The 27,348-nt window shown below is 38.3% G+C and overlaps 1 protein-coding gene across 1 annotated transcript in view; it reads left to right on the top strand.

Moving 5' to 3' along the window:
* The window catches only part of LOC139115676 (syndecan-2-like), a 56,340-nt gene that overhangs the window by 26,015 nt on the left and 2,977 nt on the right, over positions 1-27,348 (top strand). Inside the window, exons 2-4 of the mRNA XM_070677970.1 lie at positions 11,763-11,940; positions 26,000-26,133; positions 26,967-27,189. Coding sequence (XP_070534071.1) covers positions 11,763-11,940; positions 26,000-26,133; positions 26,967-27,189 — 535 coding nt within the window. The remainder of the gene's footprint in view (positions 1-11,762; positions 11,941-25,999; positions 26,134-26,966; positions 27,190-27,348) is intronic.

Raw genomic sequence — 27,348 nt, 5'->3', positions numbered from 1 at the left:
GCAATCATTGTTTGGTATGATTAAAAGTCATGGAAATGGCTATAGCTTAATATGATTTCATGATAAGCAAACATGGCACTTCAACAGACAAAAGGGTTATATCATACATTTATTTATGCCTTCATCATTTGTCAACGTGAATAAATTACCTGATGATTCATATTTCTATTCATGGGAAATAAACAATGGCTCTAGTATTCATATCATGAAATATATGTAAGGGAATTATGTTATTTATACCTTACTAGTAATATACATGTATTTATGGCAGTCTTGTAGACCTGTGCAAATCAGATTATTGTAGATATTGTTTCCCATAATAACGTGTTGCTCTGGGAGTATGGAACATGGATGAAGCTCTTCAGTTTGTGGTTGTGAATGGATTTACTCTTTGTACTGAATGTGTGGTACACATACGGTAACAGTGTAACTGTGTAAATTTCACCTCTCATACAGGTAAAATCCTGCATGCCAGTTGAACCTGGGAGATCATTATCTTTGGGGTCTTGCCCAGCATTCAGTGAAAAATTATAGCCTGGATGTCCAGGGGGATCTGGCGTACCTAGCCCAACACAACCAAACATAGTTATTTATAATTGTACAGAAAAAATGACATACTTAATATTTTTTGCATGTTTCCGTTTACTATGTAAATTTCCATAGGTTCTGTTGACTATCTGTGCAATTACTGATTGAACAATCTCTCCCATCAAAACATTCCAAGCTAGTATACCTAGCTGAGACATTAGTGGATATTGATTTGCCTGCAGGTATTACTTTCTAATGTAAGTACGGTGGAAGAAATGCCACTGCTCAAAGTGGGGTTTAGATTTTTCAGTCTCTGAGATGCTGGAAGGCATCTGAACTGAAGTATTAACTTTGTACTAGCAAAGCTGAATCACAGTTGTTATTGCCATGGATATGATGTGAACAAGATAATTTTCTTTTCCCACTACCTCATCACCCAAGTAAATGATGAAATTAATATTTGTAGGCTTTTCATATGGATTGCTCGATGCAATCAATTGTATTTTTAGAAGGGCCCATGGTGACACTTTGTGTTTGTTTGTTTGTGTATTCTACTTGGATTGCCTCCAAACTTCTGATGTCATCGCTGAAATTGAATTGCAGATTATATATGTATACACATAAGCTTATATCCATTGCTGCTCTCAGGAATTTATTTATACTCATAGTTTTCCATAATATTTTCAAATACTTCACAGAGCAAGTATACAACCACAGCTACATGTTGCCAGAAATGCTACATACCTGTTTGTGTCATTAATGCAATACACATAATAAATGCACTCTTATAATGTGAGGGTAAATTGGCTTGATTCATATGTTTTCCTGGTAATGAGGACAGAACCACAAATAATCTGTGGGCAGAACTCAGGGCACGTATCTACAGGTACACATGTAGCGAACATTAAAAAAAATTATGATTCATACTACAATTTACTGTTTGACTTTACAGTTATGCAATGTTTAATTAATATAAAATTGATATGGTATTTATATTATTACGCGCTTTGCACATTACAAAGTGCAATGTGTACATGTGCCTGTTTGAATATACATTGTTCATATAATGTAATATGTTTCATTTGCTGTACATGTGATTTAGGAATTACAATACTGGGTATTTTTCAAGCTGACGTTTCTTTCCCGACTACACTTCCTAAGTCTTCATCATGATATAGTAGGTCTCTTAGTCCAGAATATATACAGCTGTAAAAAAAAGTATGATTTACATGATTAAGATATATACATGTATATATAATATATGAAGGATTCTTTGGAAAACTTTCTTCCCACAGTTCTGGATTTCAGGACATAGATCATAGCATTTATTTCAAGCAATATGTAGATGAACATATATACTGTATCTATTCCCAGGGGAGAGAATAAAGGTGGCATTGTGAGAATTAATTTAAGGTTTGGCAAAGATTCAAAACCGAGTGACATTAGGACAGTTGGTGGCCTAAGTACTGAACTCGGCTATCAATAAGGAAATCATACCACAGCTCACTTACATGTACATGTACACGTTCTCTGTCTCGAGTCGTCAGTCAGCCCCTGAAGCCTGAAACCGAGGCTCAGAAGTTTCAATTAACCAGGGCACTTCTGTAGATGGGCATAGGGATTAGGCTTTCCAAGGGCCAGTGAAATGTCATGAGGCTCATGTATATTTGGTTTCGCAGCTCACAATATCCATGTAGGTGGGTTTTTTGTTGAACACATGCCAACCGCATACCGCTGTCATTGTTTCTGCTTCTAGTCTTACCTGAGCTGTAATGAATACTCTCATTGTACGGCAGTGCCGCATGTATACCTTTTGCGTCCCCACTGTCAGAACTTTTTAATTAGACTCTTTAGGCAATATGATAGGTCATGTACAGACCAGATTTGGGCCGACAAGAATGAGGTCATTAGTGGTACCAGTTTAACATACGATGTATTTCTCTAACAAAAATTTCGTGGTAACAACTAATATGTTGCATACACATGACACATACTTGCTGCAAATTAGAAGGAGCAAATGGGATTTTCATGTTCAGATGTCAGCTTCCCCAATGTAATTTTTTTTTGCACAAAACAATTTTGAGAAAGACTCATTACAGTACCAACCAATAATTAAAGTTTGGTGGCTTAAGTGTTTTTGTAAACTGAGATCAATCAACAACACATACATTGATCACTATGAGCGTGTAAATTTCCATTTGTGGTTACGTTGGAACTCTGAACATTTTATATTTTTGTCGTGTGCAACAACTTAACACTGCTTTTACTGTGCCAAATCCTTTGGATTTACTTGTCAGATGAGTTTAGCACAAAATGGTTGACCTACTAGATCGTTGGCAAAATACTTATCAATCTGGACCCACAATGCTTTGTATTGTCAAAGATATGCCCAGTGCTCAGTAAAGTTGTTTACTCGCATGCATACAGAGATTCCCTTTACCCTCTGTTCATTTTCAAGTCTTCTAAAATAATACAGTGTTGCTTGAAGATCAAGAAGTTAAGAGAATTGAAAAATGCAGTGAAAAGGTACTGCTGCTCAGGTAGAGGTGTAAAATGAACAAACAGACAACATTTAGCTGTTGGAATAATGTGGTGCTCTACACACAACATATTTTCACTGTCTCTCTGTGTCTTGCTCACTTTCTCATTCCAATCCCCCTCTCTAAAAAAGTTTGCAAGTCTATCAAACTACCATTGTCTCTTGAGTGTGAAGCACTCTATCTACATGTATGCTGTAATTCGCTAAAAGGTTCAACTACAGCAAGTTGAATAATGGCGTAAAACCAAATGAAAAAGTTAACCATCAGGCACTGGACGTTACAGCCATGCTTAGCAAAAATTGTACGCAATAATTAATGACGTACATATGTATAACACTTTGACCAAATCTTTTGTCCACGTTGTATACTTTATTTTCGAATGTTTACTCAATATGCGCCAAATATTGCCTACAAGTAGTTTATCTCATAGACAAGAACAAGAAACAGTCCCTTAGTGAGTGTACATTTTATCTGTCTCTGTGTGCATTTTCCCATCTGCTTTCAGAGATACGTCAGAGCAGCTAACAAGACACTTTACATACATGCAAAGACAAAAGGTCATTGAGTTTATGTTGTATTTGTTAATCGGTTCCTTTGAGATGTGTAGGCATTGAGATCGGCAGGCTAACCGGCAACTTCAATACACTGATTGAAAACAAAGTATGTAGTGTGGATCAGTGATTAAACAAGGTACATGTACTTTTGTATTTCACTGTCAAATCCACGCTGGAATTTGCTGCATATGTTCAAATTCTTCTGACATTCATCATCATTGGGAGATTGCCACATGCAGAGTTTTTTCTTGTTTCAACACACCTGGTTCTGGATTGACAGATCTTCAAACAAAAACCTTTGTGCACACTGGTAGAATCCCTCAGTGGCAAGCTGTATAGAATTTTTATTGCACAGATCAAAGCCGTGCTCACTGACATGTGATTGATTCTGGTCACAAACTAGCTGCAAAGAATGCTGAAGGTGACGGCAATAACAAGAACTCTGACAAAAGAGCCTTTACAAACACTCACTTGTGGTCACACCGTCAATTAGGACTGCCTCCTCCTCCCTTAGTGGGTATAATAAGGTTCTGGTGAATGAGGGAGGTTTTTAAGATGGATGGATTAACCAGAACTTTTTCCAAATTGAGATGAATGGTAACTGTAGTTTAGGCATTAGGGTCAAAGACCCCGGGAGAGAGATTGTGCACATAAACAACTGCCGAAATCTCTCGGTTACAATGGTCATGTTTGGCAGTCCTTGCCTGTTTGTCAAGGGTCATCACATGAATACTGTTGTTGTTCAGTCAGGACTATTGATTTTAGCCGTTATTCATTGTGGCCCAACAATTGTGCTGGACGTCTTCCAGTGGGATACTGGTCCAAACTGGAATAATTAATAGTTCCATTGTTTTTTGTTCAGTTTCTATGAGAAAGGTTAGATGGGGAGTACATTTGTAGCACGTATGTTGCAATGTTGATGATTTCCGAAATGAAACTTGTGATTCAAGGGACAAGGAGTGGCCGTCGAATCAGTAATTGTTAACATGAAATTGTTCACAGGAAATTGCGGTTTTGTTTTCCTGGTTACCTCCCTTTGTAAACAATGTTCATTTGGAAATGATGTTGACTTATAACCTCAATTAAATATGCATCAAGCCACTACCAAGTAAGGAAATGCAGTGTGACGGCCTCCCTATAGCCCATTTCAGCTATTAATATTATGAATCTGCCTTGGCTGAAGGATGCCCTTGCAATTGTTCTCTGCAAAACGGTGGCAACTTAATCCGCTATGGCGAGGGAGCAGCTGGCTCTCACCTGTAACCGCAAAGGATGAAAGGGCAAAACACCAGATTTGCGCAGCTGTGGTGAGCGTCCATTGAATGCCCGGCCACGAATACATGTCCCGTTTGCAATCAATAGACAGTCAACCAAACTGCATTTTTCCCCTTCCTTTTGTTCCTGTTAATCAAAGGTGTTTCAGCTGTACAACATGAGTTTGATGCAGAGACATAACAGTTATGTGTAGTGAATTAGACAATGAAATTCCAGGAATTACTTTACTTATACATTATAATAAGTAGAGAAACTTGTAGGACTGCACGAAAGTACCTGGATGTAGATTCAAGTGAACTCCAGCATATTTATACTGTATAACAGAATCTGCTGTGTCTCTTGAAGGAAAATTCCAATTAAAAGCCATGATGATTTATGCAATACCTAATCAATTACCCTACACATCGGAAATAAGAAGAGGCCATGTTTGGTATCACCTGGGATTGTTTACTGGGAACATCAATTGTGTTGGGATTTGTAAGTGATGTGTTTGCATTTGCAGAAATAAAGTCACTGAAAGCATGCATGGGCAACAGCACTGAACTGAAAGAATTTTGGGTGCAGAGATAGGTAAACAAAGTGGTCCAAACTTTTTAAAGTATGCCCACAGGGGTGGCTTGCTGTTTTGCTCATAAATAATCAGTTGAGGGTACAATAGGCTTTCAGAGGTTTGGAAAGCACTCATTTCATGCTCGAATTCCTCGCCTTGAAATTAGGTGAAGTAGGGTATTTTATGGCAGGCCCTCATCAGTATTGTGGTGGGTCACAGAGTAGCCTAAATCTCAAAGATCTAGTTCATTGTGTAGGATGGATTCTGTTAGGTGTTCGGCAAGGCTGATGGGTGAAAATCCATGTGTTCTGTGTCCTCTCAGGGAAAGGGTAATATGCCCTGCAGATGTTGGAAAACTCGGAGGAGGAAATGCAAAGGGTCTTGGTTTGTGATGGGTCAGTGCGTACTTGATGAATTTCCCCCCTGAAGCTTTTATTTACCATCAACATCATCAGTTTTGGATTGAACTCACAAAGCAGATCTACATCTGTGTGGAATAATTTGGGGAGTGGCTACCTCATGTCCAGTGAGCCAGAGTTAATGATGTATGCTGTACCTCCAGTAGAATACCACACACACACACACACACACACACACAGGTTCACAAGTTCAGCAGCACACCTTTCCCCCATTGTTTTGGCATTCTCATCTATGTTTACACAATAAACAACCTCTACTTTGCAAGGAATTTTCATTAACATCCAGAAAATGATGATGAAATGGAAGTAATTGTATTGATGTTCATGTATCTATATATGTATTTAACAGCTGGGTGTTCTCGCTACCAATACATAATGGCAGCGTGTCTAATTCAAGTTGCCAAAGGTGTTCCATCATATACATTAGCTGGTGGTAGGGTAACTAACATGTCCAATGTATATACACCTTTTTACATGTGTTTTACAAACATGTTCCTATAATGAAATCTCCGGAAGGTCCATGTCTTGAAAAGGTGTATGGTTTCTCACTATCAGTTTGCTCATCTAGTCTTATTATCAGGTGCACTGTCCAGTCCTCCGAATTTCTTTTTACCACATCTTAAACTTATATGTTTTGTGTTACCTATACTAACGGACCCACAATGCTCCTGCATCTTTTCCAATTTCTTTTCCTGATTTTATGGAAAGATAGTAAGGTTGAATGTAGAATGCTTCCGTTGACAAACATCTGTCACACATCCTGAAAATTTGCCAAACGAGTCAAACAGAAATAAATGACGCATACACTGTAGGTTTGTGTGAAATAAAATGCCTTTCCACCCAAAACTCATGTCATACTGCCTTCAGATAAATTGTTATGCAGGTTTATCAGATTAGAGCTTGGAAAAGCTGAACAGTCACTTGTGATAAGTTTTAAGAGTCAGCAACTAGCAATCATTTGGTGTAAAACTGCCAAAAATGCATTGATTCTGCTGACAGTTGTGAAGATTAATGCATTGCTGATAACATAAATCAAATCGGCTGCTGAGATAAGTCTTTATCTCCATCAATTCTTCTGGAGGCAGACCTATCCATACCTTGTAGGGATGATACAACACCATTGGTGAAAGAGGTCACATATATGTAAAATAAAATTTCACAGATTAGTCTAATAACATAACAAAAAGAAATGGTGTCTCACAGAGGGGCTTTTGTGATTTCTTTTGATAGAAACAGTTCTTTAAATCCTAAACAGGTGTACAACAGTTTCAGTTTGTTTCAAATGTCCTTGGGGAGCATCTGCGGGTGTACAGGGTATACAGAAAGGTCCAAAGCAAGGATTACTTTCAGCACCTATCACAAGATTTGCATCCTGTGTTTTTCTGAATTACACAGAACAAATGTTTGATAAGTATGTGATTGACGTACACTGCATATTGTTAACGTAATCCACACCCCAATAGTGCCCAAGTTCTTGTCAAATTTCTGCCAAATAAATGAGCGTTCCATTTCCTGTTTTTTTGCCAGAGTCGGGGAGAAACATACTGTACATCTGTGCCAGTGCATGAACTTTTAAGATAGTGATATCTTTTGCTGCTTATCTTTTATCCTCATGTTATTTCCATTCAAAGAGAATTACTATTATGATAACAATCGGCTGACTTTATCTGGACAGGTCAGAGCAGCTGACTTGATGTCAATGTGTTCAGTCCTTCAGCTCCGTGCTTGTTATCAACATTAGGATAATGCCACCAACAGCGCCACTTACATCAAGTTGTTTGAAATCTTTTTTCTTTTTGTTTGATGTGCATACTACTATTTCCAAGGTTATCATTGGAATAGGTGTATGTTTTGACCCCCAGGTCAAAGTATCCAATTAAGTTTTCAAGAACAAAGAAGGTTAGGGAAAATAATTAATGTACTCATGTAAATCAGTAATTGTCACAATGGTATGAGTGGCAATTATGTGACATTATAAAGAATTCTGATGAGAGAGACTTTCGCTGTAAGTTTTATGGCAACATCTCTTCATGCAGTAGCATATAAATTGTACACTTACATGGTTTAATCAGGTTTTGTGTTTGCCAAGGCCATTCTTCAATGTAATTTTATAATATTTAATTGAGGCTGAACCTTGGGAAGATCTGTGTATAGTCATGAAAGAAATTGTTGCAGACTACTTTTTTGATATATAACAGTGGTGGAGACTAGATTTCTGTAAGAAAATTGAATTGATGTAAATGAAGCATAGTACTGTGTTGAATCACTGTGTTGCACTCAGTTTCAAACCTTTTAGGTTTAACATCTCTACTCCTCTTCCTCCATGTGTTTCAATATGTTTGAAATGAGGGCAGTGTAGCAATGCTATGCAAGTCATAGAGATAGCTCCAGTGTTGAAACTCTTTCATTTCACAAGCTGCTACCACAAACCAAGGTTGACAGTAAACAGCAATCAAAACTTAGAGATAGAAGTATCAATAGCTTGTCATGTTTTAGGATGTATTTTTGGCAAGGCTATTACATTTTGTCATTGACTTTGTGAACTGTCAGGATATGTCATTTAAATTTGAGATATCATATTGGTATGGGACATGTGTGTATCAAATTGTCACTTTACATTATTTGAAGCACTTTCTTGTTAGCAATACTTCAGATTCAGGATATTTCTGTCAACATTTATCAAAATTTCAGTTCTTTGATCGTCATCCAAACACAGGTATTCTATTGTTTTAGTGTTGAAAACCTAGTGATGAAATTTTTTCTCATGCTGTCTGGCAAAACTATCTGGATTTAACCCTTTTCCTGCCAAGTCAGTGAAAATCCGCTTGAAATTCGGTGTAGCTAGAAGCTGAGCAGCCACGGCCGTTATCCTCCTAAGGCGGTGGAAATCGGGCTCCTTTTTGGTACCCCCTTTCCTGCCTAGTCGACGGAACTACGTGTAGCAAACCCTTGCTCACGCTAGGGGTCGTTCGAGGACAGGTTTTGGGCGAGGAACGGCGTTTGCTCTCGAAATGGGTTCACAGGGAGTCCAAGGACAGGGAAAGGTGCAGAAACCTGTCCGCCAGTCCCCACACCCGAGGGGGGCTGGTTTTTTTTTACCGCTTTTTAGCGGACTTGGCAGGATAGCATGGTGACGTTTTCTGGCGGAGTTGGACGTACTTGGCTGCCTGGCACTATACAGATTGCTGCCGAACTTGACCAACTCGGCAATGCTAATCTAGAAGGCTACCTCTTGCAAACGACTTGGCAGATATGCCGATGGTGCGAGACGAAAGTCACTTATTCAGTTGTGCGTGACTGAAAATGAAACGTATTTTTGACGGGACGGCTCGACTTGTTCCTCCCATGGAACGGATATGAACGACTCGGAAATACCATTACAAACTGGTGTCCGACGTACTAAGCTGGGCTTCAGCTCTGCAAGTTCAAGCCAGGCAACGTCCTTCACTGCCTTGGCCGTGCCATTCAATGGACGTAGCTTTGGATTTTTTATTTATTCCACCGTCCGAAGTACTGGCTCTGGTTTGCAGGCAAACGTATCCTCTTGCCGACGCATTGGTAACTACGTACGCTGTTTGCGTACAGAGAATTCAAAAGGGCACATGAGGTCAATATGCTACATGTACGGGGATACGTCTGCATTTAGCAGGGACTGCTTTTGTTATGCAAACCAGCTAGCAGTACAATATGGCTGCCAGCATGTGGACACGTCGATGGCTAGAACAATGGAAGCATATTGCGTTGCACCCGTGCATCGCAAAAGTGAACTGAAGACTTGGGGGTAGTGACTGGTTATCACTGGTTAGCTGCAGCCCAAGCCATGTCGGTACAAACCCGTACCTGACTGAGGACCACTCGATTAAGTCAGTAATGAACGGTAACACTCGTAAGCCAACTCCCAACTGAGCTGGCAAAACTACGTAAAGCTGTGCTTCAATGGCTCAGCCATGTCGTTAATACAACGGCAAAAACGTAGTTTTTGTGCTACACTGCCAAGTCGTTGGAGGTACGTATTCAATTGACCCTACCCTGGGGAAACAGGACAGGTTTGACGGTGCTGCTGCACCCCTAGCACGACCTCAGGGTCTCTGACTAACAGACGAGTGAGGTGATGTTTGTGCCTAGCGGACGTACGTAATACTGAAGGAGTTTATTTCCGAAAAAATAAACATGAAACGGCAATAAAATGACGCACTCCAGGGGCAAACAAAGCCGGTGACCTCAATTTTTTTCTGCAGCAACCCTTGAGCTCCTTCCCCTGTCTACGGGCATGTAAAAATTATCGAAGTCTAACACGTATAAGTACGGCTAAAACTACCCTGAAAATGGGCGATTTCTGCCATAATGCCTGGCAGGATAACATGCAGGAGAGCCAATCTTTTGCAGGCACATATTATGGGGCGGTTTTCTACTGACTTGGCAAAATAACGGACAAGGGCGCTCGGCAGGAAAAGGGATTTAATTAAGTGATTTCAAAAGATGTTTTGATATGTTAAATTGAATTATTATTTGCAGGTGACAAAAGTAACTGAAATAACAAAGTGCAGTTTGATGAAAGACTTGTTGTAGAAATCTCAAGGTCATTTTAGGTTGCATATTTAATCATGCAAACACACTGCTTGCTGTAGGCTTAAGTCACATACAAAGTTTCTATAAACTGGAATGGTACATGAGAAAATACACTCATGATCGTACATGTACATGTAGCTTTTAAAGATCTTGTTAAGAATTTCAAAGGTATCTGTCAATCATCAGTTGTATGTATCTGTGACATCCATCAGTTGTAAAGATACAGAAAGGGTTGCACTTCTGCACAGATTTACTAAGAAACCAATATTTAAAGCTCTTAGATATTGAAATTTTTCTCAGAGTTGAATTGACATCTGTGATTGGCATTGAAATCAAAGGTGTTGCATTTTTGAGTGCAGATACACAGATGTTCACTTTACTTTGATTGCAGTGAAACTAATAAATTAAAAAGAGGTGCTTTGTAGCTTGGCATCATGAAGCTATTAGCTTTTACATGATGAGAAACTTGTAATACCACTGTTCCAAAGATTCTAAAGCTCTTTGCCATGGCACATATGAGGCAACTGTGTCCATCAATTCCGAGAGAATGCATGAAGGAGCAGATGCAATAGCACATAACACACAGTTGTGATACAAAATTTTGAAGTGCGCCACCAAGTGGCAAAAATCATTTCCAGTAGGGTGACTGATATTGAGGAATTTAACTGAAATTTAATTTAACTGAAGCTGATTGTGAGATATATTTTCATATGAACTTTGCAGTGTCCAAGAATATAAAGGAATAATTGTAGCATTGTTGCTAGTGATCTATTAAACTAGTGTTTGTCTGTATGCATCTACATTAGGTCAGTGAACTTCCTGGTGTGCAATATTAAATCGTTAATTATTTATTTGCATGTGGTAGCAACCCAGTTCTGATGTACAACCATGGGACAATACCGTTCAAGGAAAGCTTATCTATCCAGATTAAATGGTGATAACCAAAGGAGCTTAATTGAAGTTACAGCTCATGGACTGTATATATCATCATATCAATAATAATTGATGCTAAATTATGCAAGTAGTAAGGTTGATATTTGGTGCTTAAAGTTGCAAAGGCCCATGTGGCAGTGTTATGAATTATTGCATCACCAACATTAATCCTGTCAACGATGTAATTTAAAGTTCAATTTCTACAAGTGCACTTAAAATAATTAAATTGTATACAGTGAAGCAGAACTGCCATCCTGTCACATTTCTAGTCCCATATTTTTCTTGGAAAGGCAAAATGTGCTTACAAAAATGTTGACGGTATTTGCGGACTAGGTTGAATATTAGAATGCTGATTAATGTGTTCATGTGTTGATTCTGTGTCATCAATTCATAGGTAAAACGACAGTCCAATGGAGTGCAGAGCAATAGTATGTCATTGGAACCAGGCGAGTCACATGACCCACCGGTGATAGATATTGATGAAAGGCCGACTGGCAGTGGTGGAGAGGAGAATGCATGGCCAGATGATGATGAATACAGTGGTGATGATGATGATGGTGAATCGGGATCAGGTCAGTTCTCACCTTTTTTATCGTGTTCTTGTTATATCGATGTCTTTTGTTCGGCTCCTTCTGTCTGTCTGAGTGTGTATTCCTGTGTATAACTGTGAGCGTGTGGGATTGTCCTTGCTTTGAATGGCTTTGTGTGATACGGATGAATGTTGTTGATCAGTACTCAGCTACTAGGTTTGGATGACAGGGCGATATGTGTATTTGGATGTTTGTTTGGTAAGCTATCCTGAATCAAAAATATACTCTCTGTGGAGACTAGGCTAGTGATACACAAATGTAAATGCTGAAAGCAGGAGAAGAATACGATTTAGGGAATTGTATGCCAAGGTTACCCTTTTATAATACTATATAACACTACAGCAGCCACAGCTGATGTACTGTATACGCTTTCAGAACCTAAAGCTATATATCACAGCTTTTTAAAAATTTTTACCATTCATTCTTGACAGCCATAGTTAATGAAAAATATGTCTTTCAACCTCATTGAGGGAAGAGGCCAAGTGCAAGGTGTTTTCTTGAGCGAGGCAGTCGTACAGTGATTTTTGTGATTTCCAGTGTTCAGCGTGGGCATGATTCAGCCATGCCCGTTCTGTGCTGATGTTAGAAAGGTGATAAATTTATTGAAACGCCATCATCACTGCTAAGACACATAACCAGCGTAATCTCCCCTGACACGTCATCTTTCCTCCTCTGACACGTCATCTTTCCTGTTCACTGTGATGAACTCTGAGGGTAAGGTAAATTCAGAGCTGGCGTGGAATAGTGTCTTTTTTTTTTCCACAAAAGGGACCCGGTCTTTGTGCCTTCATTTTAATAGCAACAATGGCATCTGGAAAACACTTTGTACTAGAGCTCTTTCATACACAGGGAAGGAAACCATTGTAAAGCTGATGGGGTGCCCAAATTTACTGAAGATCAGAGCAGAATTGTAAACTTAATGGGAGACAATATTCAGAATGTTAAAAGGCTTTTAGACTAAGACATTTTAGGTAAATATTACCATTAGCAATGTATGTGTCCTTGAAAATGTCACAGAGCAGACTGCCATAAGATATGAAACATTTAACTTGTGTAAACATGAAAAAGAAATGAAAATGATTTATTGCTCATTACTCATTCGAGTGTGAGATTATTCCTTTGCATGTGGGTTGTGCCATTTTAATATGAAGCACACCTCTTTGCCCCAAATTTAAAATAATTAGAATATTTTGTAATACTAGTTCTCCATTGGCAAATGTAGCTCTTTCATGTGTTTCTCTCTTGAAGAAAACATTGAAGATATGAAGAAGACCGTAAGCATTACAATTGGAAAGCAAATTGTATCAGCACATCCACAGACGTTTCATATTTTCAATTCGCTACTGCTGCAGTTTCATTACTCTCGGACCAATTTACAAGCTGTAATTTTACCATATTCAATAACTCTGAATTGACTTTATGAAATTCACTCTGAGCGGTTTTACAAGAAGTTAGTATTAGGATAAATGCAGTTTGAAATTGATCACAGGAAATCATTGCCAGTGGCACAGAAAAAAAAAATGTACTGATGTTTGACTTGTATTTGTAGCCATGGAAACCTGCTGGAATAAAAGGTAATAAAAAACTATCATTGTTGATGAAGAATTTACATATTATAATGGGACAGTTATATATAGTAGCTAGTATGCTGGAGGGTACATGTAATGTATTACTATTACCAGCCACTGTACCAGGCGAATTATTCTGTGTTCACAATTAGTGAGCATTTCATGATGGCCAGATAGCACCCCTTTATTGCTATTCTACTGTACGGTAGGTCACATCGCTCAGGAAAGGGAGAAAAAAAGTAAGAAATTGAAGATGATGTTTTCATGGTGTCACAGAGTACATCTTAGGTCATGCATGTTTGTAAATTGCGTCTCTGGAGATGTAGTCTTTGTTTGTAATGGCAGCTTTAACAAATTTATGTTTAACATGAAACTGTTCCATTTTGAAACGTAGTGATTGTCTTACTTTTTAATTAATGTTGCTCCATGAAACCACCATCTAGGTTTGATGTTATTTGTGTTTGTAACGTTCATGTTTAGCAGTATTCTTTTACGACATATACATTCACATATTTCTCAGTATGAGATGCCGTGTGAATTTGAAAAAAAAAAGTAAATGACATTTTCAGGATTTTAACTAAGTGTGCTTTCATCAGCCCTAACCTCTGTCACTATTTACAAAACCTGGAAATTATGCCATCCATTCTTCTCTACCCCTGTGCCTCATAAAAATACACACAATTGTTGTCAATATATTGGCTCAGAAAATTAAAATGTCCGCTGATAATTGAGTCGTTATGTTTCTTTCAAGTTGATGCTGTCAAGTTGTTAACATTGGTGACATGATGAAATTGGTTAGCTTTGTTGCATTGTCTCAGTGAGATAATACAGCTGAATCCAAGGATTATCACTGATGCATTATAGGACGGATCAACAGTCTGACAGAAAAGGAAATTGATGTCTTCGACACTCTTTCCTTGGAAAGTGTTTTCTCTTAAGTGACAACAATGCAGTGACTGACCCACTGTGTAGTTCACATCCTTCAGCCTGTACAGATGGCATAGTACAATACCGCTGAACATCAGGTTTCTGTCACCTCTATGAAATCTGCCTGTATTTCCTGCGATAACATCTGTCATCATTTGTCTATTCCTTCATTGCCCTACATAGCAGCAGCTCAACCAGAGTCTCTTTTCACAGAAAATAATGTGCTTGCCAAATCTCTTTATGCATAGCTGTGACAGTGTTGACATTATATGGTGATCTTGCTGTTGACCGTTATGGGCACTGAACTTATTTCTCTTGTACATGGAAGCAAATATATATATACAGGTTTGTGATGCATTTATGAGTGTACAATCCATTGGTACATTCTTTATCACCTTCTAAGTCCTTGAAATGTCTCCCATTATGTGAATGTTGAGAGCTTTCTGGCAATCAACCATCCATCACTCTGTCTTTTAAGTTGAAGCGGTTGCTATGGAGACAGTAGTGTCAGAGATGATGGAGGTGTCCCTCTTGACTGTGAACCCAAGTGGAACTAACTCACACCATTGAAGAAGTCACAAATTTACTGTTCTTTCTCAGTCTTTCTGTAAGTGAGAGCAACCAAACCATCCAGAAAAAGGTGTCGTCAGTTCCAGTGGCTAGGGGGTGGATAGTTCGTATTCTACTTGTAGCCTTGATGGTCTGTAAATTGGATAGGACCACTTCTGTGACTTCCTATTTCATCAATTTTCAAGTACGCATTATACACATCTACATAGGCTTGTGGAATGTGGCCTGCATGTCAAACTGTCAGATATGATTGATGGAGGGGGCAAGACCTGGTTTGAACGCAATCTTCCCTATTTCCCTGGACATGGGTCAGACCATGTTAACATCAATGGGGCTGCATCACAGTCACTCAAAGGAAGTGAAAAAATTTGAAATGATCAGGGAAAAGTGAAAAGGTAGAAATGATCAAGTAATTACATGGTCTAGAATTTCCTTGATATCTCTGAGGTCAAACCGGATCTGTGTCGGAATGCAAATTGCCTACAAACATGACAAGTCTGTAAATATAGAATAACAGGCAAAGGTCAGAAAGGGCCATCATTGTTTTCACCTACCTGTAATTGTGTCTATATGTACATTGGTTAGAAGAGGGGCAAATGTCTTGTTATATCACATATGCCAAACTGTGTGGTGTTGCCTGTATTCAAGAAGTATCTGCAACAGTGTTAAGGCAGGAGACCATAGCAAAGTGACAATCACTGAGTAGAGTTCACATATTTTCAGGATCTGTTTTCTCAGATCCAGCATTGATTCTTTAGACTGGCGATTGTCACATTGCACTTCTACTGGACAAAACCACATTGAGCGGCTGTCTTTGGCGATATTACGGAAGATTTGTCAACACTCAGTTTCTGTGCTTTTTTGCATAATGCATTCAGTTACTCTTCAACTGACCAAAATTTGGCCAAGTTGGTGTTATTCTTTTCTCAGTGGGTTTGTGTGATCCACTAAAGAAAAACTGACGGATGCAGCACTGTAGATTTTCTTCTTCTCATCACTTGTGTTGAAAGTATACAGTGTATGAATAAATGTACCACAACCTCAGTGTGGTGTTTTTATGCACACCAACATAAATTATCATTGTGATGTAAAGGTTTTGCCAGGTCCATCTCCTAACATTTATCAATAAGTTTCTCTGCAATATTTCATTGATGTCAAGATTTTATTTTCATCAGAAAATTTGATCCATATGGTCGACCCAAGTGTTACACCCAGAGGGCAAATGTCACAATAAATTGAGAACCATATAAAACAGAAAACTACTTTTACATTAGTTGTGAGAAAAAACATGCATAAATGTGTGGTTATGCAATGAAACTTGGTTTGTAATTCAGTGAAAATAATTAATTAAAATGGCTTGTGTAGTGGAATTTCACGCTTCATTTGTGGCACTTTACAATGCTAATCAATTGCTGTAGTGGATGGAACTGTATCAAATATTCATCGAAATTACATGTAGGGGAAAGATAGAAAACTAGGAAGTAATAATTCACTGGTGTTTTATGACTGAGAAGTGGATGTACTTTTTTAGCACACTGGCCTGTTGTTGTTTGTCCCAATTTAATTCATAGACAGCTGAGCAGAAGAATTAAAAGACTGGGTGCTTGCAAGGGAGTAATTATTGAAACATACACATGGCAAACTGAAATAATTGCGTATCAACTCATCTTCTTCCTCCCTCTTATGGAGCAAGAGTTATGAAATGCTAATAGCCAACAACAAAAATTATGATTTCAACCACCCCTAACATGATAAATGCCAAAATACATTTGTAGGTTGTATCACAAGTTTCTAAACAACCAACACTTCTATCAAAACGTTATCAGAATGGTAGTTGGGTATCACAGTGTATGCCCTGGCTCCAAAGTTATGATGCAACTGTCGCCTGTGTGAACGTGCAAACAATATTAAAATACAGGGAACCCGGTACCATTTGTTGAGTGGGTGTTTTAATTATCTAGCCCCTCAAATGATTTATTTCTATTATCAATCATTGCATGATTAAAACTAGTTACTCCTTGCATAAGTTTATCCAATCATAGAGTTTGATGAAGACTTCCAGCTATCCCATGAGTATATGGTCCAGAGCACATGGTATAGTCTTGAACCAGCATGGAAGGCTGTACAGAAAAACTTGAGTGTGTGGGTGAAAATGTCTGTCGTATTTTGGTGTCACCTGTATAATCTCAGTTTGTAAATGATATCACTCCATTGGAACCACAATTTCCAAGTTGCATTCACACCATGTGTGCATTAGAACTCTCCTTTATTGCTGGAAAAATTCCATCCTGTTAATTAATATTCGTACATGTAGGGACAAATGAGTGTTGCATTACAACACATCATATGAGAGTCAGATAAACCGTCATGTGAAATCTGTTTCAGATTGATAAATGTCATTTTGAACATGGATGAATTTAAATTTGCTGACAGTCATTTCACTCCTTTGTCCATTACAGCTCCTTCAGAAAATGCTCCATTTTACGGCTGAGTCGTGAGTCAGAGTAGGTCATGTTGACAAGTTGCTGATAAAGCTATACATTTTCTCTGCATTAGTAAAGTGCTCCAAGCTTTCTTTTAGTTTGAATATTTTACACAGAGGAATATCAGAGTGTAATTTGGCTAATTTGACAACCATCCAAAGGTGTCTAGTTCTTTAGTGTTGAAAATACATTTACATTGACATCTATGTGCAAGAAATCATTTGGCTGATTGGTGAATCTCCAGGTGCAGTGTTTTCACCTGCAAGCCATTTTTGCAATTTCAGCATCCAACAATTTCTGCAATGGATAGTGAACGAAAGCAAACCACGCTTTGAAAGTACTCTCTCTCTCTGTGAATGTGGATTTGAACTCAAATGAGAAAAATGAAGGTTGCTGCTGTCATATCATTGAAATGAATTAACAAAATACAATTTTCTATTGATTCAAGGCTTCTTCCTGTCAGCTAAATTAATAAAAGGATGCAGCATGACTGATTGATTTTTTTCAATTCTTTGGTTGTAGTGGCTGTGTAAATTTAATTTAGTCTTCGATCCGGACAGTTGAATTGTTATGAAAGACAAACACAGACTGAATGAATACTAACATTTTGTTGTTCAATATTTGTACAATCCAACAATATCGGTTGTCTGATATTGTAACGCATCCGCCTCTTGTCTCTCGAGGTATGTATATTTGTATGGAACAATATCCAAAGTTATTATCATTGCACCAGATGGGGCTGTCTCACTCTCACCAGATATTGTTATCACTACTCCAAGTCCAGGCACATCAGGTCAGTCTGTTCCATTCCAGACGTTGCTTGTCCAGTGGGCATTGCCGAGTATATTCTGTTGTAGACACACTGCTATATTCTATTGGTGCCTTGTGCTATGGACATGTGAAAGGTGTAGTTTACATCAGGCTTGCTCTTACTCCTCCCTTGTACCTCAAATGTATTTCACTTGGTGTGATCTGCCTAAAAATTTTCCAATCTCTTTATTTGAGATAGAAATGATTGACATCCTTCAGATTAATCATAGTACAATGCCATTTAAAAGCCTGTGTCAGGCGTCAGACTGTCTTGCCATGAAATTTACCCACTAGATTACAATTTCAATGGAAAACAAAAGTCTATGACACCTCCATAATCCCCTAACAGACTAGAGCAAACTTGATCCCAGGGATCAAATCCCCAGCCTTTAAACTGCAATGAAAAAATTCCAGTGCAGTGATGAAGGCAGTAATGTTATTTATTTAAACAGCATAGGACTCAAGTATTCAGGACTTTGATAAAGATCTGAGAGATTTTACAGGTGCCATTTCTTTCTCTAAGGTGGTTTTGGTGTAGTGGACATAAGCAAACAATGGTTTTTGGACACATTGCTATCTTTGGTTACAGATGTGTGGGTTCTTTTATTTTCTTCTTTTCTACCGTAATGTACTGCATTGTGACTTGACTGGATTTGATCTTCATGGAGAATCCATGACTGGAGTACAGTCAATTGAACATCACTGGCATCTTTAGGGCATACAACATGTAGGAGAAGATAAGGAAATAAAAATGGAGAATTTTAAGATGTTTACTGCTGGAAAGATTCTCATCATGTATTCTCATCATGTTGGGTTGATCATTGTAGCAAGAAATGGGATTCACAGTTGTACAGGGATGATAGCGCTACAGTGTAGCCATGATTGCATTGCTGCACAGTTGTACAGGGACGATAGCGCTACAGTGTAGCCATGATTGCATTGCTGCACAGTTGTACAGGGATGATAGCGCTACAGTGTAGCCATGATTGCATTGCTGCACAGTTGTACAGGGATGATAGCGCTACAGTGTAGCCATGATTGCATTGCTGCACAGTTGTACAGGGATGATAGCGCTACAGTGTAGCCATGATTGCATTGCTGCACAGTTGTACAGGGATGATAGCGCTACAGTGTAGCCATGATTGCATTGCTGCACAGTTGTACAGGGATGATAGCGCTACAGTGTAGCCATGATTGCATTGCTGCTCTGTTGTACAGGGATGACAGCGCCACAGTGTAGCCATGATTTCAAAACCCTGCATTGCAAGCCATGTGAGCTACAGTACATCATTCAGTTGATTGAATGACGGTAGCCAGCCCGCTGCATCGTCATGCAGCGTCAGTATCTTTTGAGGGTTTTTCATCATAGCATTAGAGAGAGAGAGTGAAAAAAAAACAGAGGAAGGAAGGAAGGTGGCAAACATACATTTGGAAATTCCTGTCAGGAACCTGGAAATGCTTTTAACTGTCATTTTAGGTCCATGTCTTGACACAGTGTATGTACCTGAATACAAAATATTACCATCCCAGGCAAATTGTTCAACTTCATTTTTACAGCCTGTTCAATAGTTTCCTGAAACAGCGTTTTTAATGCTCTCTTGGCATTAGAGATCAGCTTGTCATCCGACTCCATCTTCGTTTCTGGTTTTCCCCTGTGCATTGGACATATATGTGCAAGTTGCATGTTAGGCTCACAGCATACATATACATGTATATAAAGGATAAAACTGTATACATCAAGCATCAAGGTTGTACACTCTTGGTTTCATTTCTATCCTGTCACTCAAACTTCTGAAGAAGGAAATTATCACACACAGACATGGAGGAAAGAAAGAAAGAAAGAAAAAAAGAAAGGAAAAAAAAAAAAAAATATATATATATATATATATATATATATATATATATGATAATAAATACTGTTCTCTGTGGTAGCTCTCATCTATATATGTACTTGAAGTATACATACATACAGTATACATCCATATGTACAGGTATGTGTTATGTCTGTATATGTATACATACATGTACATAGTGAATATAAATGAGTATCATTACATGAATATTTCTGTCACTTTCTTAGAGAAGGACAACAAGTATATGTTCTTACAGGTCGATATGGAATAGAGGAGTCATTGATAGATGACAATCTAGAAAGGTCAATAAGATTCATTGTATCTGATTGAGAAGTCAATAAGCTGTGAATGCTGGTGAAATGTCTGAGTTTAGTGCTGATGGAGAATAAACAAAAAGACGCGTGACGCAGGATTCTGAACCTTGTATAGGTACTTGATTATTGCATTTATTTATATAGTGTCTCCTGATCTATTTGTTCATGAGAGTTGAGTAAATTGAGCCAATACACTCAGTCCTGAAGATTGAAGGCTTTATTGAATTGGCAATATTTGAAAAGGTCTCTGTGCTGTGTTGTGTTAACTCATAACAGCATAGTGGTGATTAAACCCAGATGTACATGTTTTATAGCAGTACGAATGTCTACCAGGTAATTCCTTGTAGTCTTGTACAAAGCTTGTGTACCTTCTCAGAATCACGATATCATTGACACTGTAGATGAGTGAAAGTAAAGGTAGATAGTTGATTTCAACATTTGTGTAAAGATGTAAACATGTGATTCTGTGAGGATGTTGTTGAAATATTTACAATCAAACTTTATCTGAACATCGGTTTGAAATTGGTACCCTTACATGTACTGGAATGTCAAGAATTGCCAAAAAAGGGAAATTCACTTTTCAGATTCTGCAAGTCTTGTAAAATTCCCAAGGCTGCTTGTACAATTTTGTATAATGCAGGTTGTGCGGGAGCCCCAGTATAATATCAGCTGTCACCTCCTATGATTTCTATGGTATACTGAGAACCTTGGTAACATTGAATGGCTTACTGTCTTACCGAAGATGCTCAAACAAAATTCACCGAAGTCACAAACTTGTTCCCTTATGTACACACTGTTCAATCAATTGTATTGAAGAATGGTTCCTTCCCTATTTTAATCCAAGACTGGCAGGATTTTTACATCAAACCACATCCTTTATCTGATCTTCAGAATGTCGTATGTGAGCTGATGACAAAATGCTTGAAAACCTCCACAGGCCTTCTTTGGAAATTAATCCTCTTTCTCCCCGGGGAGATTAGAGTTCAAAACTTGCAAGTTGAGTTTGGTTGATAGAAAGCCCATTAATCAATCAACATGCCGTTCAAAGGAGAGCATTTAAAAACTCACTCTGTGTGCTCTATCTCAGTGGTGTGACTGGAAATCTAAAATCTTCACACATTTACCTTACATGCAAGCACTAACAGAAGACTATACCAGACATTACATGCAGTAGAGGAAACCATTAGCGAGTTGTGAAGCAAGCACTGCTGTTGCGCTACTTGAATGTGAACACTTCAGGTTGGAAGATTTTGAAGAGATTACAAAAGTTTCTGAGCTGTTCATCTTGCACTTGCCACCAGAGTATGGGCTGGGCAGTGATCATCAGATTACACTGGTGCTTCATTGTATCACCATCAACAGTTCATGTACTTTTTTCCGGTCGGCAAATGGAATTCAGATCGATTGGGATGTGAGCTGCAATCCAATCAGTCTCTGCTTTAGGTATGTCATGGATGAAATACACATTACATGAAAGGGTGTGCCTGCCAAATCCAGCTTTGTGATTGCTTCCCGGGGATTGCTTCTTTCTGGTGCATTTGATTTTGACAGCCTGCAACTTGGAATCTTACTAATCCTTTCCAGGGCTAAGTCCCTAGACACCAAGTGTAGATTATAGAAGGATTTATTTGTGTTTGAGCATTGGTGAGAAAAGTCCTGAATAAGAACAAGGAAGATCTGCTGTGTGGTACAGGATTAGCAGCTTGGTCATCATGTACAATGTCACCAAATAAACCTGTATGGAAGGGCGTGTAAATTGCTGCTATAGCAAAATAAAACTGCTTTTCACGGTGATGGCAAAACCTGCATAAAATATATCTGTTTTAATATCCCATATCATATCAATTTCATCTCCTATATCAGATGTGTATTTTGCAAATACATTTTTCACATATGTTGCATGTAAATTTTATATGTGTACACACCTATCTGTGCATTTTAAAATGTGCGTCTTCAGGCAGCTTTAGTGAACAGCTTAGTCTGTTCTCACACAGGACCGGCCTGATCACCCATTGCTTGTCAAAGTATATTACCACTTCCCTGAGGTGCTGGTGTGGTTGGTCCTAGGGAAGCGGTATGAATGATAGAAAAACACCTCAGGGGTGTACAGACCCAGCCCAGATAGATCCTTGTAATGTTCTCGGTTACCAGGTTATAGAGCTCACACAGTGTAAAGGACGAGTTCGGTTCAATGAATGCTAGTGAACATCTCTAATCAGAAGGTGTAATTAAGATTCAGCAGAGAACGATGGCTGCGGAGACTCTCAGGAGACCACATATTGCCAAGATAGATGTTTCCACAACCTGATCTCAATACATAAAATCAAGCGAGTCCCTTTGGCAAGCTTCCTTCTGAACTGATGCCTGACAAAATCATTCTTATGATTTTTAGCCACTGATGATCAGAGACCTGTAATAAGTGCGGTATTTTAGAAAGGATTCACCATGTTGAAATACTGTTGCTTGGGCTTCATGTCTGTAGGGACATTAATATGCTAATGACAAAATGGACATTAGCATATCATGTGACAGTGTTTGACCAGTTAGTGCTCTTAAATCATTGGTATGCAAATGCAGGAATATTAACAGATCATAAGGATCATATGATAGGGTTATACAGTAAAAGTCCCTTGAAATGTGACAAGCATGGTTTCGTGTATTCCGATAGCACCATTGGTTTCTCCAGAAGCAGATGAACTCAATATCCCAGTGGTAAGGATTTTTCTGTGTGAATTATCAGGCAAAATTTAATTGTCAAATGTGCCAATATCTTTGTACTGAAACCAAGGTATGATGATAAGGTGTACATACCATGAAAACAAATGTTTTTAAAACTCGGGCTGGATTTTATCACTTCTGTTACTCAGACATTAATTCCAATAATTCATCAACTCCTGCCGTTACTCAGAAGTTACCATTGTATGCATGTTCAGTGCTCCATTTGGTTTCAAAGATTGAGTACTTGCCATTTATTACATCAGCTGATGATTACTAATCAAATCATAGCACCCTAGCTGTGACTGTCTACACCAGAGATGGAATTCAAACGTAGGGTTTTTCATACAGCTTTTTTAGTGATACTCTACCAATACCACCTGTACATTTCTGTATTGTTATATTTACCAAGTAATTTAATACCATGTCTTGTTGTTAAAATGAAAAACTAAAATAGTACATGTGTACATTTTAATAGCATCATTCTGTTTAAAAGGTCATGATTCTGTGAATGGCCTTGTGCAGTGGTCTACAAATTATGACATAGTTTGAAAATCTGGTGTATGTCTCATATCTGTTGTAGCCCAATGCCACGTCTCTCTTGTTAGGGAAACTGTGTCAGCAGGGGCAATTTTTATCGATTTGGTACTGTTACCATGGAAACCACTTGAAATGAGTTTGAAATAGACCACACACCTCAGGGTCAGCAAGTGGTGCTTAGACAAATTTTCACATGTATGTGTATTGAAGGTGAATCGGTAGAATGGAGGTTATTCTAGTGTCCCAAATGTTTTGTCTCTGGAGGTTAAATTGTGAAATAGGTAGATAGGTGTGTGTAGGTATTGGAGAGATGGTGTACATGTAGTCCTTATCCGTACAACCTCTCCCCCAGCTATCATTGAAAGGTCCCATGAACATTGATGTTTAGGTAGAGGCAAAAATTTGGATTGGGGAAGGGTGGAGAGAAAAATATTAAATTTAGAGGAATCAAAGTAAATGATGTGACAGCTGTTGTGATTGAAAAAGTATCTGATGAGGATGTAGAAAGCAATAGGTGTACATCACAATTTTTTAGATTTCCCAAGATATCTCATTTGATAGGATTTGGAGTTCATCAGTAATCAACTGCTACTCATTACTTGTCAGTGTTCTGATGTCTTTGCATTTCATTTGCATTGACTCTCAAGAACAGGTAATTGAGTGCATTTCCTGGTAATTGTGCAATGTTTGCTGTGTAATCAATAGGAGTATTTGATACCAGGTGACACAATAGAAATATGGTGTCTGCAGTAACCGATGCCACAGCAAATATAATTGTGGTAATGGAAAAGTCCTTGATGAGGTGTGCTGGTCTGGTTGGTTCTGAAATATTATTCAAAATTTCTACATTATATTGAAAGCAGAATACGGATAAACATGACGATAAGCCCTGCTGCAGAGGACAAAGACATCTTAATGCATGTGTCACCCGTAAAATTTCCATTTTCTAAATGATCTTGAAATTTAATTGGAATATAGAGTACAATGTATACTGTATACCCATAGTGAAATGAAGCAGTTGTGAAATGAACAGGTGTGGATGACCTTAAAAACAATTTGAATTAAAGTATCAGCTACGGTATCTCCTGGGAATCTACCTGTGTACGACCTCATTATAGAACTAGCAGATACACTATACTAAGAGTATTGCACATCTGTGGCGCAGCAAATACCGGTGTCAGATATGTGGGTGAAATATACCTTTTTGCAAGTTATGTCATGCACATAATCATATATGAGTTTTACATCACATGCATGTCATTTTCAATTTATAAGATAAGCTGTTATATTACAAATATTTTATTGACAACTTGAAAAACGGCAGAGAAGAGACATTTAATTTCTTCTGCATAGTATACATATAGATAGTATAATTAGCACAACTTGAAGCCATAGATTTCCTTCTGCTCGCTTCAAGAGGAATGTATGACAAGAAAACTTCACCTTGCCTTCAGGCTGTGTAGGTGTGCAACTTGTTAGTTTGAGAAGTGCCACAGTGATGCGTACAATCCATTCCATAGATGTGTCTGCACACAATTATTGCTCAATCAAACGGTCTCCTGGAATGTAATCAATATTTAACGCATTGTTAGGGAAGAAGCGATCAGTCTTATTCATACTTCCTAGTTGTGTAAGGTTCAGTTATTTAATATGACAAGTTTTCATGAATAATCTGTCAAATAAACAAATATCCCTTCATTCTTAGTGCACTACATGTGCATTTGATGTGCAGATGACCCAGACTTTTATTTTCATTAGGTACACATGCACTACTTGTAGTGTGCGTGTATGTGTACGTGTATGTGTACGTGTATGTGTATGTGTGTGTGTGTAGACAGAGACACACACAGGCAGAGAGAGAGAGAGAGAGAGAGAGAGAGAGAGAGAGAGAGAGAGAGAGAGAGAGAGAGAGAGAGAGAGAGAGAGAGAGAGAGAGAGAAATATAATGTGTATAAAGTGTGCATGTTTGTTTGTTTTTTTCACAATTATACATGAATATGCATGTTTAATTAAGAGAGCTGTTCCCACATAGAATTCATTCCTTTTAATATGCCAGTTCTGGTACAACATAATATACAACATGAGATACAATTCAACCAAACAGAAAGAAATGGTGCGGTCAGCATAAAATATTGTTCACTGTTTTTAATATTGAAGATCAGTGGGATATCTTGTTTGTATTGGTGTGGTTTTTTACATGTGATGATGAACTCATGACATGGAGGTGTTATTAAAACTTGAATGATTTTGTAATTTCATAGGGCCAGATGATATAGACGAAGCAGTGGCGGTAACGACAACAACTCCAAAACAAGTACATACAACACCGAAAAAGAAACCTGAAAAACCAAATAAACCCAAAAAACCATTGGATTCAACGTCTGCGCCTGCAAAGGTAAGCACTATATTTTGTATACACTCAGCATTTTTCAAGTAAAATTTACCATTCACAGACTGAACATTGTTGTAAAATATTCCATGCTTTCATTCCAGTTGTTTGGTTTTGGATCGCGGGCATTCAGGGTTACACATTCTATTCAGCCGACAACATTATCTGTTATGTTTATCAGAGTCTGGCTATTCGTTTTTTTTCTCAATCAACCCCCAAAACACAAAACAAAACAAAAGACCATCAGTACGTCATGCAAATTTTAATGTAAATGTCCAAATTGCCAGACTGTAGTACAGTATGGATAGTGTATTGACAAGTGAATAACAGAGGCCTCCAGTCTACCAGTACATCCTTTTGACAAGTGCACAATAAAACAAAATTTTAACCCTTGCATTTTGTTTAAGAGAGTACCATAGAATTTATAGTGCACTGGCCCAATCAGTGTGTTATAGTATTGTTACATACTGCCCCCTTTCACAGCTTTTTGCACATTTTAGCGCGGATGAACAGCTGTTCAATAATATGTACAGAGCTCTGCTAAGTACAGTCCAATGAACGTTTTCTTTTCAGTGTAGCTGATTCACACATGCGGTAGTTAGCAAAAGTCTTCGTTTCAATACATTTGCACACTGACTGAAAATGAGGCACTCCTTTTGGCAAGTGAAGGAATATGTCTTCTTTTTTGCCAATGACTGAAATAAAATTTATGATTCTCATGAAAGAAGATAGATTTAAGATAGAAGTGATATAGCTACTGAATCAAACCTTTGAGATTATCAAAGAAAGCAAGCGAACCAAATCTTTGAGATTATCAACGGTTTGTTTTGTGTTCACAGGCAACAACTGCGGAGTCAGACAAGGAGAATAAGATTCCGGACAGTGACGACATAACTGTCGATCCGGGCGACAAGATGACAACCATATCCAACGAGGTTGTGCCAGGCGATGATGGCAACAATGTTGAATTCAGTACGGGGCCGCCAAATGGGCTGGCAGACAGTCAGGCAGCTTCCTCCTCGTTCATGGAATTGTTGTTTACAAACCCTGCTATCCTTGCCGGTGAGTGTTGGAAAAGAAACTCAAAACTCCCCAAACCTCCCTCCTCAACGCCATGTTTTGATAAGTATGGCTCACTGTCAATGTCAAACTGAAGATTCTGTAAATGTTTAAAATTAGACCATATCACTTTGCAGCATAGTTTAAAATTTGTAGTACTGT

Source organism: Ptychodera flava, chromosome 17 (assembly GCF_041260155.1).
Source record: "Ptychodera flava strain L36383 chromosome 17, AS_Pfla_20210202, whole genome shotgun sequence".
Classification (NCBI taxonomy): Eukaryota; Metazoa; Hemichordata; class Enteropneusta; family Ptychoderidae; genus Ptychodera; species Ptychodera flava.
Note: the sequence above shows the minus strand (reverse complement) of the source record. Positions and strands in the feature narration are given on the sequence as shown.